The following is a 21932-nucleotide window of genomic DNA, read 5'->3' as shown; positions in this document are numbered from 1 at the left end:
TAGGAATGGCTGATAGGCCTTTTCTATATGAAGTATGTTATGTCCCTTATCAAACTAGTTCTTCTCTTTCCAAATGAATAGTTCCAGTCTTTTAAAATCTCTCCTAGTATGTAAATAACCCTTTCAAGTCTTATATTCGTTGCCCTTCTCTGGACCTTCCTTATTTCTAAGATGTTGCTTATGAAGTGTGGTGAACAAAACTGAATGCAGTAGACTGCAGATTTTTATGATAACATTCTGTATTCCCGGTGGTTTACCGTCTCTTTTGAATGCTGCTGTGCCATTGAGTAGAAGTTGTCACTGATTTTGAAATATTCTCCCTGAGAGGTTACAACTAATTTAGAACCCATTAGTGTCCAGGAGTTGTTTAAATTGTACCACCTTGCAGTGTGCATGACGTGTCTCAGTTAAATTTAATCTGCCTTTGTGTTGTCCAGTTAATAGTGTGTTATGTCCTACAGGAGTTCCTCACACTCATCCTTAGTCTTAACAGCTAATTTAATCACCTCTTGTCTTAATAACCCAGGGCCTGATTTTGTCCACATATAGACCGGATGCACTGTATGCTGGTCTCACACTCCCATGGACAAAGGGGGCTCAGCTGCCTGCATTGCATCATTTCCCCTGTTGCCTAGAGAGTCAGAGAGCTCTTTGTGGGTCTGGGGAGCTGTGCAGGGAAGGGGGCAGGGCTGGGAAACACAATCCCTCTTCCAGTCGGCCCCATAGGGTTCCCACACATAGATATTATAAGTCCCCGGCTGTATTATCTTCCAGTCCCCATCCAGTGCCTAAGGAAAGTCCCAAGGCAGCTGCTAGCTGCAGGAAGCTCAGTACTGGGATCATGCAGTCAGGGAGTGGGAAGGGACTGCCAGGGGCATGTACTCAGAATGGATATGTTCTGATATCCTGCTAATCTATGGGGAGCGAAGAGGTAATTCCTGCTCCTTCAATGGAACAGTTCAGCAGACAAAAGTGAAGAAAGCCTTGTGGCATCTCCCCCCTCCTTCATGTCCTCCTGGGGGCCTAATTTAATAATCCCTGGTTTAAATAACTAATTAAAAACCTATATAGGGTTGTGTCATTAGCAAATGTTGGCACTTTATTAATCCCAATCTGCCTCCTAGCTCCTTAATAAATTCACTGGGACCATACTTAACCCAGGGATCAGCACTGGAATATCCCACTATTAACCTCTCTCGGCAGTCAGAATAGCTGGTTAGTCTTACATGTTGTGTCCTTATTTCATAGCCAGTTCTTAACCTGCAATAGGGCTTTACACTAAGTTTCCTTAATAGCGTCTCATTTTTAGGGGGGGGCCACTATCAAAATGCTTCCGAATGTTTAAATACATTCTGTCTAGCGGTTTACAATTAGCCTCTATTTTGTTAACGTTGTCAAGGATTCCTAAACAGGTAGAGAAGCACAATCCAGCTTCCCACAACAGTGCTGCTCTGTTTCTATCATATACTCTAAAGTCCTTTATACTTTTCTCAACTGTTTTTCCAACCACTCAGCTAATTCCCATAATCATCCTTAGGCTTTATTTTAAAAACAGCTACTCTAGTGGCTCCTTGCAGTCCTTTGGTGGGTGTGCTTAATGGCAAATTACACGTTTGGCTTACCTATTAATTCTAGGGCTCCTTCAGAACTGTTGGGTGAATGCAGTCCATCCCTGGTGATTCACTACAATTTAATGTTGTGTTCCATCACCTTTGTTTTTTAAACATATCTGTGTCTCAGACTGTAGATGTTCATTACTTTACCAGTAAAACAAAGAAAAGAGTCCAAAATATAAGTCACAAAACATCAGATCATAAATACAAGGAGAGGGATTGATTGGGTCTTCTTTTTTTTTAATTTAAAGGGACAAAGGCACATGTCAGTTATAGAAATAAAATGAATTGAAGCCATAGAATGTGTGCCTCCTCCCTTCATGGATATTATCCCTAAGGTCTTTTGCTTCTCCTGTAATAGAATTATGAAAACATTTGTGTGCTCCTGTTTTAGAAAAGGAATCCTGAAGCTCGAGTAATGATGTCTGAGATCGAGGCATCCCAGAATTAGGAATCCATTCAGGCAATGCCATGTTGGGCGGGTTGCCGTCCAAACTCAAGGTATATTGGGTTTCCTCTTGATCATTGCACTCCGGTTGAAAATTTCCACCTTCTCCACCAGTTTGATTCTTTGGTACACCTGGCTTACTAAGACTAACTGGGTTGTGCCATACAATGTATTGGTCTAAATGACTGGGTTTCAAATCTTCGTAATAAAGGGAATTCCAAGACGGTGCGGGAGAAGGTTCAGATTCAGGTCTAACTGCAAGCTGCCTTCTGTACAAAGCTTCCGTTTGCCATGTATCCGTGATTTTCTGAAATTTGTTTACTATAGGTCTGTTATCCTGACTTTCACCTCTCTGGTAACATGCTTGAGGCAGATGAAGAGTCTGCAGTGAGTACTCATCCCTTTTCTTGGCTTCGTTTTCTGTATGTTTACATTGCTGAACCAGATTTGTTGCTGTTTTCCTATTGCTAAGTATCACGTCTGAGCAACTGGGTATGACAGCATGAACTGTGTACAAAACTGGAGGCACGTGAACATCTGAGGAATCCCGTTCTTGTAAAACTGATTCGCTGGGATGCCGACTTTGGAGGAAACGTGCAATGCGCCCTTCTAGGGGCCTCACTTGTGAGAGACTAGGCAGAAATGTTTCTTTCTGTGGGAGGAAAAATAGGATTAGGGTTGGTATCTAAGCCTATGCATTTCACAAAGGAAGAGTGTCGTGGCTGGTGGTCCTGATCGTTTGCTTATTCTGCCGAAAGGGTTCAAGTGTGAGTCTTCATCCACAGCCTCACACTGGGGGTGGTGTGGAGGCGTGCTGCCAGACATGGGCACAGAGTCAGGGGGAATATGGCCACTGCTTCACCCTTTGAAAGTGAGCAGTGAGTGCCCTCCCATAGACAGGCCAACTCTGCTGGGTGAGGGGAGGAGCCTAGACCATGATCCCACCCCTGCCCAGAGCATACTGGAAGGCTAAACTCAGAGACCTTCTGCTTGGAAGAGGACAATGAACATATTGTGCCCAGCATCTATGTTCAGGACACAAATGGGAGGAGGTTTCTTGTGCCCTCTTCTCCCACTTTCTATGGTTACCATCCCTCCTATTTGTGATCTTATGACATCCATGTTGCAATGCCAACAAATGCTTACGTTAATGTATATTGTTTAGCTTCTTTTAATGTAATTTAGCAGTTGGAAACAATGAGGATCATTAACACCGTATGGCCAGCCAGCTCTCTGCAGACCATAGTTTGGAGAACCACTGATCTATCTTCATTATTAATTATTTGTATTGCAGTAGCACCAAGGAGCCTCAACTAAGTCAAAGCCCCATTGTGTTAGACACTGTACAAACAGAGTAAATGACCATCCCTGCCTGGTACAGCTTGCAGTCTAAAAATTACTCAAATAACCCAAATGTTTTATTTCTGCTATTTATTATAAAGTGCTAATGGAATAATATTGTTGGGACAAACAGGTCTGTCCCAGAGTGGACCTTTTCCAAACACAGAGGGCAAGAAAACCTAACCTATGTTTGAATTAATGAGAGCTGCCATTTTGGATTTTCTCTTCTAGAAGCAACTTGTTGAAAATACACTTTTCAAGCTTTCTTTATACATCATAAAGGAGCAGAAAAAGGACACGAACTATTTTTTCCCTATAATTAATAGTTAATTATTTTAACTATTTCACCTTTAAGAGAAAACTCAGCAGCTTTTCTGTTTAAGATATGGGGTAAAATTATTATTATTAATTATTATTATTATTGATTACAACTATTTGCACTGTAAAAAAAGAAAAACAAAAGATAATGCAATCTACAAGTTAAAGCATAAAGGAGCATATGAATGTTTAGCACATCTGGCATGTCAATACCTTGCAACGCCGGCTACAACAGTGCCATGCGAACGCCTGTGCTCACTTTCAGGTGACAATGTAAATAAGTAGCAGGAAGCATTATCTCCTGTAAATGTAAACAAACTTTTTGTCTTAGCGATTTGCTGAACAAGAGGTAGGACTAAGTGGACTTGTAGACTCTAAAGTTTTACACTGTTTTGAGTACAGTTATATAACAAAAATAGTTATTCTACATTTGTAAGTTACACCGTCATGATATAGAGATTGCACTACAGTATTTGTATGAGGTGAACTGAAAAATACTATTTCTTTTGATTATCTTTTTAAAAGTGCAAATATCTGTAATAAAAATAATATAAAGTGATCACTGTACACTTTGTATTCTGGGTTGTAACTGAAATCAATATATTTGAAAATGTAGAAAAACATCCAAAATATTTATAATAAATTTAAATTGGTATTCTATTATTGTTTAACAGTGCAATTAAAACTGCAATTAATTTTTTAATTGAGTTAATTTGTTTTGAGTTAATTGTTTGAATTAACTGCAATTATCTGACAACCCTATACATTTTCAAAAGCATCTAAGGATATGTCTTCACTCCCTAAATACTATCCCGCCTCAGCCCTAAGCGTGTATGCAGGTGACTAACCCATCCTGCTTCCTGCACCACTGCAGCGACACTGTTATTTTTGGCGTGCTAGCTCAATCAAGACTAGTGCGTGTATGTTTACCTTACCTAGAAATTACACTTCCAGCTGCAGTGTAGACATATGCTATATCAATAAGTCCCATTTTAAAAAGTGACACAGCCACTTAGACATTTAAGTCCCATTGACTTTCACTTAGTGACTAAGTCACTTTTAAAAATTGGATTTAGGAGCCCAAGTAACTTAAATGCTTTTGAAAATGTTATCTGTTTCTACTCTTAAAATTGACTTTGTAAAAAATGGTCCCTTCTCACTCAATAGATCTGCTTCTTGTGTGCATTCAAAATCATCTGGATCTTTTTGTGACAATTACTTTTTTACTCTTGCTAGCACTGCAAAACCAGCACAGCTGTGGGAAAGTGAATTGGAATCGGTTCCTTCTTGTGCATTATTAACAGAATACTTTACATAGTTCCAATCAATTACACCTGTGCAAACTGATTGAAGACAATGGGACTGCACGGGTGTCACTGAGGACATAAATTGGCCTGCAGAACATTTATTATAGGTAATGATGCATGAGAAGAGAGCAATACAGCTTGATTTTCATATCTGATGTTGAGTTTGCATGGCTGGCAGTTATGAAAACATATTTTTACTTGTATCCTGAGCACATTTAATATTAAAATTATTGAGACAATAAACATGGAACCTCCCGAAGCCATTTTACCCATTGCAGAATAGAACTGCACTTTAAAACAGAATCAGAGAACTCTGAGGGAATTGTACATTCTTGATGCACCGTAAAATAAAAAGGCAAATAACTCACATGAAAGTAGCAGCATGGAAAACTATCTCAAAAACCTCAGCTGATTCTGCTTGATAGACAAACAATAACCTGTGATGCAATAGGCCAGATCCTCAGCTGGTGGCTTCATGGAGCTATGCTGATTTACACTAGCTGAGGATCTGACCCAATGTGTTTCAGCCTCTGCACTGTTGCACCACTCATAAGAGACCTCCCTTCTGATTTGAAGGGTGGCATTACTAATGTTTACAGAGGCAACAAGTACTGTAAAGTGCTGCCATATGCTGGTGACAGCTTTCAAAGATAAGAGAGAAAATGCTACTAAGCAGAGTCGCAATCAAGAAAATTAGTAATTGAACAAATCTTTGATACATTATACAACTTCTGTCTACAAAACAGACCACCACAGATTTTAACTTATGAATAATTTATCTCCAGTTTAGAGTGAACCTGATCTTGTAAACACATAGTACTGGGACTACTACGGGAAGTCATATCTGGGTCTACTCCTGTCCGTGAACACTACATCTGGTTGCAGGATGAGGTTCTTAGTGATTGCAGTACTTACAAGTTCCACGTCTTCCCCTAATTCTCCAGTTACTCTGCCAATTAGCTTCATGTCGTAATCATCCAGTATGAGGGGGTTCATGGGACCTCTACCTTAATGGAAACATATTTTATTTTCTAGTCTTCTTTGGTTAGACAAATGAGAAGAAATGCTTAGTCACGGGTGTGGAAAAACTCAAATAACTGTTACCCTGTGTAACATTTATCATAAATTCAGCTGCTTTTTAAAAATACCCCAAATCTTGAAACAGGACTCAAAAATGGAAAAATAAATCCATTGGCTAACCCCTTTTGCTGACATCATGTTACCTTTTCTTCTTTATCTCTATTCGTTCATATTAAAAATAATGCATACCTGTGAAATCATGGTTATATGTTGTTATCCACTGGGCCCTTTCTACATTTCGCAGCATGTTGGTTGTCCTTGGAGAGAGATTAGGTTCCAGTGGGTTGCATGTAGCGTTAGGAGCCACAGTCTTTGGTGGCTTTGGATAGTATATCTGACTGCTTCCCTCAACAAATTTAGGAAACTGGAGGGAAAAAAATAAAATAGGTAAAGTATAAAAATCTTGCTGCATCTAGGTGAAGTGACTTTAAGACATGGGGCATCTGTATGTATTTTAAAGCTCTGATATGAAAAAGATTAGAAAATATGGTCTTTTTAGGAAACATTAAGTGGTAGCATGGGTGAGTTGGATGTACATATATTTCTGTAGTAAGGGCCTATGCACCCCTTACTCTTGTGAGCAATCCTTACTGATTTTACTCAGCATTAGCCATTTTCCACACTCTTCATGCAGCAATCTTTCTGTTAAGTTTATCTGATGAATTACTCATGGGGGGTAGTTCGTACACTCTGCGCCACTGGAATTCAGCCCTGCATTACAGTCTAATTAGAATATTTAACATCTGCATAATTCATCTGAAACAAGACACTTTGATTAAAATCTTCATGTGAGGCTCTTCCTTGCTCTCATATTTTCAAGGACACAGTAGGCTGGACCCTGTGTACCATTCCTATTAACAGGGTGCTTCATAGGGATTGTCAAGTCAAGAGGCTTGTGTCTCTCAATATCCATAGGAAACTGCATCCCCAAAAGCTGTATCTTTATCCTCATTTTGATTACCACTGGCCTGCCCTATACTCTTCATCTTGTCCTAGGTATGTCTTTCATCTAACTTAAGCTGAGCAGAGACCTGGTCTTTCTATTCATCTGAAGACAAACAATAGCAGAAGCCTTAACATGAGTGCTGGAATAGGAGGGGTCAGGGGGGGTATGACCCCATCACTTTTAAAAGTGGGAGGGCTAAGCCCCTCTCACTGTTTACCGTCTGTAAGCGCAAGTGACGAGGCGGAGAGGAGTAAGCGGGGGGCAGGGCCTCGGGGGAAAGAGGCGGTGTGGGAGCAGGGCCTCGGGGGAAAGAGGCAGCACAAGGGTGTGGGCTAGGGTTGCCAACTTTGGTTGGACGAATTCCTGGCGATTTCATCACATGACATAATCTTTAATTAAAGATTAATCTTTAAGTCCTGGAGACTCCAGGACAATCCTGGAGGATTGGCAACCCTAGTGTGGGCTCGGGGAGAAGGGGCGGTGTGGGGGTGTGGCTTTGGGGAGAAAGGTTGGTATGGGGGCGCGGGGCAGGGCAATGTTGCCTCTGCCGTTCCTGAGCCTTAACATTTAGGGGCAAGTCCATCCACTCATTCTGTGTTCATGCAGGACCCCCCGCAATGGAACTAGTGTGCTTCAGTTGTGTAAGGCAGAGCTGGATTCAGAGATCTGTGTAGGGGAGGGGCACTTCTTGCACGGCCTGGAGACCAGCGCTGTGGGGAGGGGCTCCCTGTATGGCAACATGAGGACAGGACCAGGGCAAGGCCAAAGAGTATCTGCTGCTACACAGACCCTCCAGTCATGAGGGACTGCAGAGCAGTGGCTCAGTGGCCACTTTGTTAATATAGCATGAGAAATTCCTTCTCCTACATGTCTCGGGGGTACTAAATTGGGCACTGGGAAATGGGTTTTTACCCCTTAAATCAAAAAGAGCCATTAGCCTGACAGCCTCTCTTAGCTTCTGATCTTATTTATATGTTTTTTTGGTGAATGAAAGATCTTTCCTAAAATGACAGCTGTTGTTTTGACTACACTGTGCTCTATTCAGGGCTTGAATAGGTTTGTAACAGCAATTAATTTGAAACACAGTCAGGGATCTTTATTTCTTCTAAATCAGTTTTACAAGGGTTCGGTTTTGTTTGATAAAAAACTGTGAATTTTCCTAATCACAGCAACAACTACCTACATGAAAGTATGCATGTTGTCCTGGCCAATGCAAGGCCTCCTTCTGGGAGTCAGATGGAATGTTGATGACTTCATGTCTATATGGATTACCTAAATGGTTCAGGAAAAAAAAAAAAAGGCAATAGTATAATATCCATCAGGAAGAGCCAGGGACAGAAGAAGAGAGAAAAGTTCATTGCTGGCTGAGGTTTGTACACAAATCATCCTCTCTGGGTTGGGTTTTATTGCAAGGGCTCTTGTTTAATAAAATTGACACCAATTTGGCAAGACTCTCACTGCATTCTCCCTGTATAGTTTTACAAGTACAAAACGCTACAGGATAAGTAAGAGCTGGTGAATTATAACGTTGGCCCTCTGCCCATAAAACCACATCCAGAGGTGGAACTGAATGCCACTGACAAATGAAGTAGCCTAACTGACTGAGCACAGGCCTGGAGCAACTGAGCCCTGGTCTACGCTACAAACGTATGTCGCTATAATGACATCACTCAGGGGGGTGATGCAGTTATACTGACTGAACTCCAGGTGTGGACAGCACTATGTTGATGGGAGAGCTTTTCCCGTCAAAATAACTACCGCCTCTCGGGGAGGGGGAGTATCTACAGTGACGGGAGAAGCTCTCCCGTTGGCATAGGTAGCATCTTCCCTGAGCGCTACAGTGGCGCAGCTGCAGCGATGCAAGTGTAGACAAGCCCTGAGTTCTGATCCTGGCTCTGCTGTGTGGCCTCCCTGCCTCTATTTCCATCTCTGCAAAAATGGGAATAATATCTACCTCACAGCAACATTGTCAGGCTTAACTAATTAATGGCTGCATAGCGCTTTGTAGATGTAAAGTGCTATATAAAGGCACAAAGGGTGGGATTCACAAAGGTACGCAGGCACCAAACTCCCGCAGAAATCAAGTCAATTTAATGGGAGTTTGGTGCCTAATACCTTTGTGAATATCACTGTAGCAAGCAGCCGACTCACCAGCGCGGCACCTCCTGCTGGTCGTCTGGGAATTAGCTCTTTCCAGCCTCAGAGCGCCTCCTGCTGGCCGGTTTCTCCCTACCGGTACCTGCTTCCTCATCACTCTCCACCACTTATACTTCGGGCACTTCAGGCCCCCTTATCTGGGTCTCTCCTCCCAGGGGAACCCCCTCCCCTATGCCCACCTTGCCTCAGTGGCTACTGCCAGTCATCATCTAGCCCCCTTTCTCTGAGGGGAACTGCAGTCTGCAGTGGCCACTCATCATTAGCAAGGGGGTTGGACCTGCTGCCTTTCTAGCCCCCAGCTGTCTCCCTGCAGCCCCAGTACCTCCTCTGGCCTTCCTGCCAGGCCTCAGCCTGGGAGGTAGTCAGGTCTGAGCTCCCCAGCTCAGCCTGCCCCTTCCCCAGCACTGTTCTGCCGAAGGTACCCCGTCTCTCCCAGGCAGCTAGGCCCTTCTCACTCTAGGGCTGGAGTGAGACTCTCACAGCTCCTTACCCACAGCCCTCTTATCAGGGCCAGCTGTGGCCAGCTACCTAGCCAGCCTCCCTCAGCTGTTCTCACTCCTTTTATCCCAGGAGCGGGGTAACCACCCTGCTACAATCACCCAAAGTATTCTTTATATCATTTAAGTGATAAAAGCCAGTCTAGGTTACCTGAGCCCTCAGTCTAGATTTCCATCTCCCCAAATAAAAGCAAACTGCAGTAAATAAGCTTTTGTCCCGGCCTGCCCACGTAAGTTAGATCATACAGAGGAACAACGAATAAAGTCAAAGAATTTTCGAAGAGCAGTCATTTGCTGCTTCTAAAGTAATTCTTAACCCGATAAGCTTTGCTGGGAATAGACCATGGCCTCCAATGATCCCCTGTTGAGCAAAAATAGGTTTTGCAAACCCACCTCCACACATCTGATTAGAATTGTTTAGTGTGAATGGAGAACAGTAAAAAGCGGAAGAGAGATTAAAAAAAAAAGTACTTCCAATGTTATATGCTTTGTGAAAAGGTTTTGTTTATGGCTGACCAAAGTAGCCCCATATCATACAACCCTCTTAAACATCACTGTTCAGCACAGTGACAGTGACTAGGGAAGGTAGCTGATTAATGCAAATTGACCTGCTGCTTAATGTCAGAAGCTCCTACTGAACTGAAAAGCTTCTTATCCCTCCAGCATATGCTGCTTCTCTTTTAAACAGAGTACCAAACTGTGCCTGGCTCGCACGGACGGGGAGCAGAGATGCTGGCAACTGCACCAAGAGTCCTGCTATTCTGGAAAAGAAATGTCCGTCCTGCCCCCACACCTAAATGCCACGGGGTGCTAACGACAACATGTGTGCTAGTTAACCCAGACAGGAGAGTGGCAAAAAGCATACACACTTCAACACAGAGATTGTGATCTGGAGAAATGGGGGCAAAGCCAGAGCTCTACATTTTACCAGAGCACTGGGCCAGATTCTGAACCCCTTACTCGTATTGAATCTCACTGGGACCACTTGTGGAGTAAGATGCTACTCAATGTGAGTAATGAGTGACAGTAATTTACTGCTTGTCTGAGCAGCATTAGTTTGCTGTTAGAAATGATTTCACCTTGGTGGGGTAAAATATAAACAGTTCAGTGACTGTTTAAACATACAGGAGTCATCCGCAAACAGTGAGTGTGTGGGTTTCATCTCAGCCCTGGTCTACACTACAAACTGATGTCGGTATAATTATGTCGCTCATCCACACTTCTGAGCGAAGTAGTTATACCAACCGAACCCCTGGTGCAGACAGCACTGTGTCGATGGGAGGGCTTTTCCCGTCAACATAGCAGCTACTGCCTCTCGAGGAAGTGGAGTACCTCCAGCAATGGGAGAAGCTCTCCTGTTGGCTTAGGTAGCGTCTTCACTAAGCGCTACAAGGGCATAGCTGCACTGCTACAGCACTGTAAGTCTACACAAGTCCTCAGACTGCAAGGGGCTTGGAAAAGTTTGCTGCATGTTTTTGTACCCCATAACCTCTCACTGCACATTCTGCCATTTGTAAACCTCTGGGTCTCATCCCTGGTGTAACTATTATGGTTAATGGAGCTACTTCAGGGTGGAATTTATTTGGCCCAGGATTTGGAAACTTTTGATCTCTGCCATAGCTTTTTCTAGCTCCTCTCACTGACGGTTACTACCAATAATTATTCCCATGACTGGAGGACATTGAACACTAAATTTTATGCTTCACCTTTGTAGGAAATCGAAACGATGGCAGCATGCTTGGTACCAACATGCGATGCTCCAGCTTAAGCCAGGCTGCTTAGCTCTGTCGCTATTATTTTCACACACTGGCTTCATTTCAACAAAATCACAAACATTTGAGAACACCAAACAAATGCCAAATGCTGCTTTACCTTTGGTCTTTCTTAAAACAATCACATCATAAGCCTTTGTAGGGCTGTTGGGATGAAAAGGTTGATGGCTGCTTGCTTGAATGCCAGTGTCTTGATCCTCTGGTGATTTAAAGTTTGGGAACATGGCATATCTGGAGATGTGTGTCTGGTAGGGGTGTGAAACTGGAAACGGCAGGGATAATTGTCTTGGATTGATTTTAGATGGAAAGAAAAACAGAAACAAAGTTACCTTACTTTAAATAAATATAGATTTGTCTTAATATTAAAACAATATATTGTATACCCGACTGGGCCAAATTCATCCCTGGAATAATTCTGCTGAAGTCATTGGAGTTACACCTGGGAGGAATTTGATCTTCTGTGTTTAAAACAGACATTGGGTCATTGCTTGTCAGATACTTGTAAGGAGATGCAATAATTGCTCAACTGAGAGGAGGCATGAGAGGCAAAGAAGAGGGGGTCCTTTAGTTTCTTTAACCTCTCCTGTCCTTACCTCACCAAGAATTCCCACTGCTCACCCCCAGACCTCTGAGGCTCTTTCCCTGTTCCCTCCCCTTCTTCCTATGTAAAAAAGATAAATTTTCTTTGTAGTTGCAACCCTTGGGGCCAGCATTTGGGCCACGGAGGTGCCTCTACAGGCAAAGGGGCATTAAATAAGACTGTATAGTTCGCATGTCTCTAGGACGAGCTCTGCAATTGTGGGAGCATGAAGACCAAGACTAATATCTGATCTCTACTTGCTAATTAGAGATGGACCCAAATCAAGACTTTGGGAGAGGGCGGTGGTGTTTGAAATCAGAGCCCAGATCCAGATCAGAATTTTGTAAGAGGCCCCTACCAACATAATCTTCATGCTACCTACAACTCTACCTGGGCCTACGCTGCCTTCCTTGGGGAGGTCATCCACAGCTTCATCCTGCAGAGTAACATTACCCTTTCAGGCTCATGACCACATAAACTTTACAGCCATCCTCTCTGTTAGAAAGGTGCTCCTGTTTCTATAATAGTACATGATAGGAGGGTCAGCAGAGACAGGTACCCACAATAGAGTAAGTAAAAGACTGAAGAACTCACGTGAGAAACTTTCAGGGATAGTATTTTCCTACAGACTCAAGAACTGGCATAGGAGAAGGTGGAGCAGGTGGAGGACAGCGTGACAAGACAAAAACCAGACACAAGAAGCAGTGACAGAAAAAAAGTATGGAGGGAGGGAAAACAGAGGAGAAAACCAATCGCAACAGAAATAGCACCCCCCTGCCTCACACATAAGAAGTGCAAGCTTCAGAAAAGCAAATGCAGGCCATAAGAAGTGTGTAAGAAGAGTGAAGGCACGTGAGGGGAGATGCCATCTAACGTAGGAACACTGAAATGAACTGAGGTACTGTCAGACAGCCAAAAGAAGGATGGAAAAGAGGAGAGTAGAAGGGAAGACAAGGCCTGTTTAGTGGCCTAGTATAGTAGTAATGCACTGCTCTGGCACGTGTGAGAGCAAGGTTCTTTTTCTAGACTTCCGTCTGTGCGTGGAAAAAAGGGGACTGTAGTTGTGTTGACTGCCTCTTGCTGGGAGAATGCTACAGTACCATTGTCTAGGCACATGCAGGCCTCAATCCAGCAAAGCCCTTAACAAAGGCACTTAAAGTTAAGCATGAGTAGTCCCACTGAAGTCACTTTGCTGGATCAGGGCATTGGTCAATATAGAGGGAACACCAAAGTGCTTAACTGCTTTGTTGGCTTCACATCTTAATGCTACAATTCAACTACGGTAACTGGCAACTGTTTTATTGGTGTAAAATAAAAAGTCAAATACAAACTGAACATGTCTTCTAATATTAATTTTAACTCAGTACTGCAGAAAAGATCATACACATTAGTGAGCAGAAGAAAGCTAGTAAATAACATGTGTTCTAAAGACTTGGAGCAACTTACATTAAAAAAAAAAAAAGGCAAGAGGAATGAGGAGGTGCTGCTTCCTTACAGGCTATAATGATCTTTGGCAATAAACGAACTTATGACTTCTAAACCCAAAGATCAGATCTTTTCAGTGCATGGACTTTGTACATAATGAGTCACATTTACTAATGTTTACTTTTAGGTGGAAAAGAGGGGCGAATTCTAGCCTCAGCTCCTAGCACAGATCCCACTGAAGCTAATGGGTACTAGGCCTGTGCATCTAAACTCAAAATTTGGCCCAAAGAAAACGTTTTTTCTGGCTGGGGGTGCTAAGAGAGAGTGCCACCCTGGACACCGAGAACTGGGGTTTCACTGAGTCTCTCTCATATTGCTGGGGCTGCTATTTTCAGCTTTCAATTATTGAATGGTGAGGAAATCAAAGAACTAAATAAAAAATCCTAAAACATTGTGACAAGTGCAATAACAGGGATCCAGGGGTCTGTCCTGAGGGAAACAAACACTGGGATTCTATTTTAATACAAGGGAATAGCATGATCTGGGTTCTCTAGAAAACTCTAACATGAAAGTTTACAGCATCTTATTGTGAGCAGACACCTTTTCCAAACTGCTTTAAAAAACACAGCCCACGCACTATGTATAGGCCAACCTCACCCCTTTTGTGGGGCTGTACTCCACTAACCAAAAGATCAACAATAAGCTAACAAAGAATAGCTTGGCCAGGGGTTCTCACAACAAATGTTTGGTGGCCTCAGAGTGCAGCCATCAACTCTTGCTCTGACAATTGTTCCTAAAATACTTAATTAACTTTAGGAAAAACCAATAAATATGCACCTGCCCTTGTCCAAATCATAATTTATTTATGTAAGGTTTTTTTTATTTGCTGATTTAATAATAAAAATAATGTACAGTTGTCTCTATTCTTTAATGGACCTAAACAGAATACAGGCACAAATAAGGTGCTTTGTATGTTCTTGTCTTTTTTGTTGCTGTTTCTTTTGCTTTTTTGGTTGCTTTTTTTTAGGCTTGCTAGCTAGTAAGTCTGCTGCTGTGAAAAGTGATACTTGTATGTTAATTCCATAGCCTCCCAGCCAGCTACTAAGTCTGTAGTAAAAAGTGATATTAACAAATATCACTTTTCATAGCAGATTTACTCAGCCCCGGCAAGCCTGGGGATAAATTAAGCCTTGGATGGGGAGGTGGGTAGGGAGGCAGCAGAGGCCAGGGGCAATGGCAGGAGGGGGTAAGCCCAGGGCCGGAGCCTGGAGCCCGGTGCCTGGGGGATGGAACCCAAAGTCCCGTGGCCATAGTCTGGGGCCCGAGGCACAAGCCTGAAGCCCTGTGGCCGGGGGATGGAGCCCACCACCACGCAGCTGGAGCCCAAAGCCCCATGGCTGGAGCCTGCTGCCCGCCACCCCAGGGCTGAAGTCCAACCCCATTGCCTCCAGGAAGGTGGGGAACTCACTGGATGCCTGCTCCTCCAGTTTGTGTCTCCAGAGGGGGGCTGGGCCCAACCCCTGCTGGGGACTCTCGGGGAGTGGCTGCTGCTTACCTCCCCACACCCCACCCAATCACTGCTCAGGAGGCTGTGGCCACAAGAAAAATCCCTGGTGGCTGCATGTGGCCACAGCGGCTGCATCTGACAAATGATGGCTTAGACTTTCTGACCAATCTTGGCTTTAGCTAGTCTGCTATGCCCATACCCTAGATACTTTCTTCACTAAACAGGAGCTTCCCCTTCTCCCTGCCCATATATCTAAGTGGGGTAATGAGGTGTGACCATAAAAGCCCTTCCGTGCCCAATGACAAAGGGTTCAATGTCATGTAACAGCAACTTCTATCAACCCTGACAAACACATTGCTGTCATGATATTTATCTATAAGGAATGTCATGTAAGATATTAAATGAAAGCTGGTGACACAGTGGTCATTCATATCATTGTGAAATGTGTCCCTTGACACTACCTAAGGCATTATGGATACTTACTGATATTATGCTTTAACATCTGTAACCAAACAAATGGAGAAACAGGTTTTCTTCCAGACAAGAGGGAGGCTAGTTATCTCTCTGTCTCTAATGTAAATTGAGCATGGTGATGCCAGAGACAAGGGAGAGTTCGTTTGCATGGGAGGCACGCAGGAGGAGCAAATTAACGCAAGGATGTGAAATCAGGATGGGAAGACACGAGTAGTCTGAACCCCAGGGGTTCATCCTGACTTTGCTGACAAAAACAATAAACTTTGAGGAATTTAAAGAGAAGCCAAAAGACATTTTGGATCCATCCCTGAGGGAATAAAGAGGTCAGCGCTCTTTGCATCTATGAACGATGGATCCCAGCCATGTGGGTTGGTGACATTGAGAAATGGCTGTAGGTGAGAAAACTGCTTTTGACAATGGTTGGAGCCTGCTAAGGTTACATGTAGTCCCTTAGAGGTGAGTTAAACTTTTGTTTTATTTGTTACCATTTCTGTTTCTATTATCTTTGCTTAGTGTCACTTACATCTCTGTTCTTTATTAATAAACTTTTTCTTGTTTTATTATCAAGTCATCTCAATGCTGTTGTATTAGAGTAAGGTGTGAATGCTCAGCTGAATCAACAGGCTGTGTATTTTGTCTCTTTGGAGACACCAGACTTGACAGGCTCTTCCAAGGGGCTTGGGGGCTAGGGTGTATCAAGTGTTAGCTGCAAGGCAAAGAGGGCTGGGAAAGGCCCCAGGGAGTTTGTTTGGCTAGCTAACAAGCTGGGGTGACAGGGAGTTGTTACTCAGTTTAACACCAACAAATCTCTTTTGCTAAAACAGAAGAGTAACAAGGTCATTCATAACCCAGAGAAAGTATCATATGTGGCATTAGCAAGAGTGAATCAGCAAAATGCATTTAGACCTTAGCCATCAGCCAGCAAGATCAACACCTGCTAAGAGGGCGGGGTGCTTTGGACAAGAACTAATAAATTTACCATTGTATGTGTTCATTCTGTAGTGAGATCTCTCTTTATTTACTAGTGCTAACTTTCCCCTTATCTATTGCCAGAGTACTTAAACTATATCAGTGCGGATATAAAATAGAGGAACTGCCTTTCTTTTGAGGCACAAAGAAAAAGGTACAATATAAGTGATATAAACTTACTCGACTGAATTATCTGGAGGTTTAGGAAGCCTGTATTAGAGAAAAGAAAATATTAGGTGATTAATTTGGAGTGATCCATATTCATTGTGATTCCCTCTCCCCTTTTTATCTAAATCAGTACAATCAACAAACATTAGAGACAAATTAATATGTAATAAACACAGATAATACTCTCACTGATATCAGTCTCTGGGTGTGAAAGTCCTTTACATGTTTAGGTGCCAAAATATAAAAGCTCAATGGGTGGTGTGGGTGTGTCATTTTAGAAGAAACAGGAAAAAAATAATCAACCTCTGACACTTCCTTGTAACGAGCTCTGCCTTAGTAAACATCACTCGCTAGTACTTTTAAAAAATTGAACCCTTTTTATCAGTAATGCAAAACAGAAAAATCTGAAAATATATCCACTCTATTTCACAGTATTAGTGGAGAAATTATATATTCATTTTTCAATGATATATTTTTTATTATTCATGGTAGAGACTTTTTTTTAAAGCAGTAAGGTGGAGGAAAACACTAATTCTGGAGAGCAAAACTTTAATCACTGAGTCTCTTGGCTCTACCATCAAGCCAGAAGGAGTCCTAGACTTATTCTGCAAGAATCAGAAAGTCTTTCAAAACTGGAGAATGCTGTATATATGACACAATCTAGCTGGGTGGCACTCCCTTCCTGCCCCCCATGGGGGCTAGCCTGGGTCCCAGTAGTGCCTCTTCCTCCCCCGCAATGTTCCTCAGCACCCCCTAGGGAGTGCACTCCACAGTTTGGGGACCTCCGGATATTTCAAGGGACAATGTATTAAGTTCCCAGGTCCTCGAAATAGAGAAATGCACAAAACATCATTTGTACAGTTGATTGTTCTCTATGTCTCTCAAGAGAGTATTGTTCAGAATGAAGGGCCGAGGACCAGTGGGAGTTGTGCTGCTCGCTCCGTGGCCTAATGTTATCCTAAATTCATAATACCAAGGAGATTTTGTCATGTCAGCCTCTTTTTCAAGCAGCTATGCACAACAGGGGCTTGTGATTAAAGCACGTTTCAGAAATTGTCCACACAGGGGTGCTGGAACAATTTGTATAGTGGCGGTGCTTAGAGCCATTGAACCAAACTGTAAACCCTGCATATAATGGAATCCACTTCAAGCCAGGGGCTACAGCAGCACCCCCAGTACCCCTAGTTCCAGCACCTATGTGTCCACATAGGACGTCTGTCCTTGGAAAAATGGAGAACAATTAAAGACTAACCAGGATGGTTTCAGGCTGCGGTTAACATCTTTCTTCCATAAAAGAGGAAGCTCAGTGGATGCAGTATATTTAGATTTCACATCCCAACTCCTGCACTGACTTTTTCAAAGGTAGGCAGAATGGATTTTTCCCTTTTCTCCCCCTTATTTTTATCTTTTCTTTTCTTTGTATTTTCTGACCCCTATGATCTCCATTACTCTCTCTGACCGTATCATCTCCTCCTTTGCATCTCCTTCTCCCCTTGCTTCTCTTCTGCTTTAAGGACATGATCTCAAGCCCATTGACGTCAGGAGAAAGAGTCGCTAAGGAGATCAGGCCCTATTCTCATGTGATTGCAATGCTACTGATATTTAGGCTTGGTCTACACTACAGTTAGGTTGACATAAGGCAGCTTATGTCGACCTATGTCAGTGTCTACACTACCGTCTTGCTTCCGCCGATGTGCCATACTACACCGACATAATAACTCCATCTTCAAGAGAGAGATAGGGCTTATTTCCGTGTAATTAGGGCAATGCAGTGTCTCTATAGAGCTCCATAAAATTGACAAGAAAGCTGGCTCCCAGCTCCCCAGCCCAGCTGCTGCGCGGTCTCCCTCCAAGCTGGGCTGCTACCCAAGCTCCCGGCTTGGACAGCCACCCGGGCTCCCCAATGTCAGCCCTGCTGCCCCCCGGGGTCCTGGCTCTCCACTCCCCCCCAGGAGCACAGCAGCTGACCGGACTCCGGGTGCGGATCTCCCTGCTGGAGGTGAGAAGCCCCAGGACATCAGACTGCGGTGGCTGTAAGTCTACCTAACATAGGTGGACTTAAGATTGTAGTGTAGACATGCCCTTAGAAGTCCTACTAACACTGGCTCTTGTAATTAGACAGCATGCCTGCTGTCCCAGAGCTATGTCATTACTTCACATCAGTCACTATGGGGGTACCCATAGCCAGGTTCTACTCCTGGCTCTGCCTCTGGCCTGCTGGGTGACCTTGGGCAAGTCATGTCACTGCTCCCTGCCTCAGTTTCTCCATCTGTAAAATAGGGATAAAATACTGACCTTTGTAGAGTGCTTTGAGATCTACTGATAAAAAAGCACTGTATAAGAGCACTATGTAAGGTATTAGCATGAATTATTGTTTATTTAATTGAAGAGCTGTCTGTCAGGCAGTATAGGATCTAAAGCATATGGATTTGACTTTTGCACAGGGCTGCTGATCTCTGAAGAGGAAAAGACAGAGTGAGAACACTGGAATATTATGGACATGTGTATCTAGAGGGGTTTCTGGAGGGATTCCTGCTCTCTGGGCAAATGAAACCCTTTTTAGGGTTTTCTCCCTGCCCCAGAAGGACAGCCAATCATTAAAACCCTGAATTTCCATATTTTCCCTTTTGAGATAATCTCGGATTCCTGTTAAACCTATGAATTGGAGAAGCCTGTACAATTCATCTCCTTGTTAGTTCTGTTTCATATCTTAAATGCAAAGCATGGTCAATTATGGATCTGTTTTTAAGGCCATTTCACTTTTGATCACTAAACAGAAAATGTGGGGAGAGGGTCGTGTCAGACAGTAACACTCAGTATAATCACTGTGTGATGTGATATCTCACAAAATTTCGTCACAAGCTAACTCGTGCCTCCACTAAAATGAACAAAGATAATTGCTTTTCTTTTTATGTGCGATAGTTACAGAGATCATAGGACTTCAACAAATGTCAAATTCTGACAATCATTTACATACTGTTATTTTTGTAACCACTTGGATTTTCAGGACATGCTTGGTAATTACAGCTCTGGGCCTGCCTTGGGAATCTAAGCAGTTATAGAAATAACTGCATTTACCCAAATGCAATTTTTAAAAGTTTATTCATCCTACTAATACTTATATTTAGTTTTTCACCTCTTCAGTTAGATAAATTAATTTTCTGGCCACAGGCAGATGAAATTGTGTGAATACCAGCATAGGGATGATTCTCCTTTCAGGTGCACTGGTTTTACATGAGTGTAACTCCACTGACTTCAATGGAGCTATTTCTGATTTACTCCCATGTAAGCAAGAGGAGAGTCAGTCCCATATGTGCTTTGGGGAGGGAGGATTATTTATTTGTAGCTGTTTCTACAGCACTCAACATTGGAATATCTAAACTCTAGGCAGTAAGAAAGTAGCAGTAAACTTGCACTTTCAATAGCAGAACGTACTTTATAGAAGCTTTTAGGGCCTGAGTACATAAACAACCAAAAAAGCCTGAACCTCACATTTTCAGAAGCGTCCACTAATTTGGAGTGCCTTCATTTTTCAAAAACAACAAGGAGTCCGGTGGCACCTTAAAGACTAACAGATTTATTTGGGCATAAGCTTTCGTGGGTAAAAAACCTCACTTCTTCAGATGCAAATCTCAAATTCGGGAACCAAACACTGAAGGCACTCAAAATTAGTGGATATTTTTGAAAATGTGGGCCTATGCCATTAAAAGAGACAGGAAGGGGATAGTAATTGGGCCAAATTTGGCTGTCCCAGTTACATCAATATCTTCACTGGAGTTGCTTTGGGTTTATGCTAGAGTTCACAAGCATTGTAACAGATTTACACAGGTGCAACCAGGAACCGAATTTGGCCTTATATATATGTCACACGTTATAGTCCTTCAAACTAACCAGCTCTATCAGAATATTACATGCAATCTGTAAAGAAAAGTACAGTGTGCCTATTTACTCACACTTATAATAGAGGAATGATAGTTATGGGACTGTTGACTTTTACTTATATTTGTGTGTTCGTGGAGTTTATAGTCAGCCTAAAATTTACTCTGATCTGAAATTTTTGTTTAAATTATTTCTCCTTTTTCATGTTATAAAAGTGCAGAACAGAAGTTTTGCTTTCAGATCGTATTAGACTGTATATGCCTTGGGATACCATATGTTTGTGTAATCCACTGGTCAGTGTATGTTACAGGTTCCCCTCCCTCTATGAGCAGGCCACAACAGCTATGGGTCTGTTACAGCCCCCAGCTACTGGGCCTGGCTCAAGCTGTAAAGACTCTGCTTTTTAGCTCTAGAAGTCCTCAATTCAATCCCTGGTTGGTCAAGACGGATGCTGTCATATGTGTACAGCAACGAGCATACGGGGGGCAATGAGCTAGTAGTAGCCACACCAATTTTTGTACATCAGGGCACAGACATGGTTTCTTTTCAGAGACAGCTAGTCTATTCAAAGTATTGGCTTTGCGTACTTTTGTAGTTTTTGGAAACAATAATTCCTTCAGCTCCCTTCACTGTATGGTGCAGTGGGGTGGCGGCTTAACAGTTCAGAAATACTACTGGGGGACACAGCTCGAAGGCAGCTTCTTGGGATGTCTCCCCCCAAACCCTCCCATGCCCTTTGAGCGCCTCTGTAGAAAATGGGCTGCCTGGAGGCAGTCAGCTGAGTGTGGTAGGAAAGGGTCAGGTTGTGATGGTGGGGGATGGACTTGAGGAATGGCCGCTCTAAGTGGTACATTCCACCACTCCTGAATACTAAGTCTGTGTGAAAAATCTAAATAGATTAGAAATGGCATTTACTCATCCTACGCACTCAGTGACCCTTTGGGATGGATCACAGGCAATAACTGGCAGCCAATGGTGCGACAATTGCAAGCTTGTGAGGCTGACACTGGTGTGGGGGCAGGACCAGAGAGGAGTGTGGCTGGACATACCATTATCTAGTGAGCCCCGGATCACTGGCATGAGGAGAAGGATTTTCTACAAGGCCTAGATGGATTTTTGTGGCCCTACCCCTTGCACAGAATCCCTTGGATTGGGAGGGTAAATGTGGGTCTCTGGTGGCACATCAGAGCTCCCGCGAGGGGCTGATTACCTTGTTCTCCTCTGTATGTTTTTAACCGGGAGGAAAGATATGGCCCAGTGTTCATTCATTTTGAAAGGCAGTTCCTGTATATGCAAAGCCATTCATTGTCATGCAAAACTACATAAGGATTTGTGGTTATGACAAATGCACAGTAATCCCATTATGGTATATGACATCTAGTTACTGCAAATGCACAGTGACTCATTTTCCATGAGAGACTGTAATGGCTCAAAAGAGCCATCACAAGCTA

The 21932-nt window shown here is 43.0% G+C and overlaps 1 protein-coding gene across 1 annotated transcript in view; it reads right to left on the bottom strand.

Annotated features, from left to right (window-relative positions):
- Positions 1-1755: 1755 nt before the first annotated feature.
- Positions 1756-21932, bottom strand: part of CUNH7orf31 (chromosome unknown C7orf31 homolog) — a 35078-nt gene continuing 14901 nt past the window's right edge. The window contains exons 4-9 of the mRNA XM_029910991.1: positions 16615-16644; positions 11580-11764; positions 8237-8325; positions 6297-6471; positions 5943-6034; positions 1756-2713 (exon numbers count right to left, since the gene is read on the bottom strand). Coding sequence (XP_029766851.1) covers positions 1880-2713; positions 5943-6034; positions 6297-6471; positions 8237-8325; positions 11580-11764; positions 16615-16644 — 1405 coding nt within the window. The 3' untranslated portion in view covers positions 1756-1879. The remainder of the gene's footprint in view (positions 2714-5942; positions 6035-6296; positions 6472-8236; positions 8326-11579; positions 11765-16614; positions 16645-21932) is intronic.

Source organism: Terrapene carolina, unplaced genomic scaffold (assembly GCF_002925995.2).
Source record: "Terrapene carolina triunguis isolate 2854851 unplaced genomic scaffold, T_m_triunguis-2.0 Scaffold84, whole genome shotgun sequence".
Classification (NCBI taxonomy): Eukaryota; Metazoa; Chordata; order Testudines; family Emydidae; genus Terrapene; species Terrapene triunguis.
This window is presented reverse-complemented; position numbering and strand designations above follow the sequence as displayed.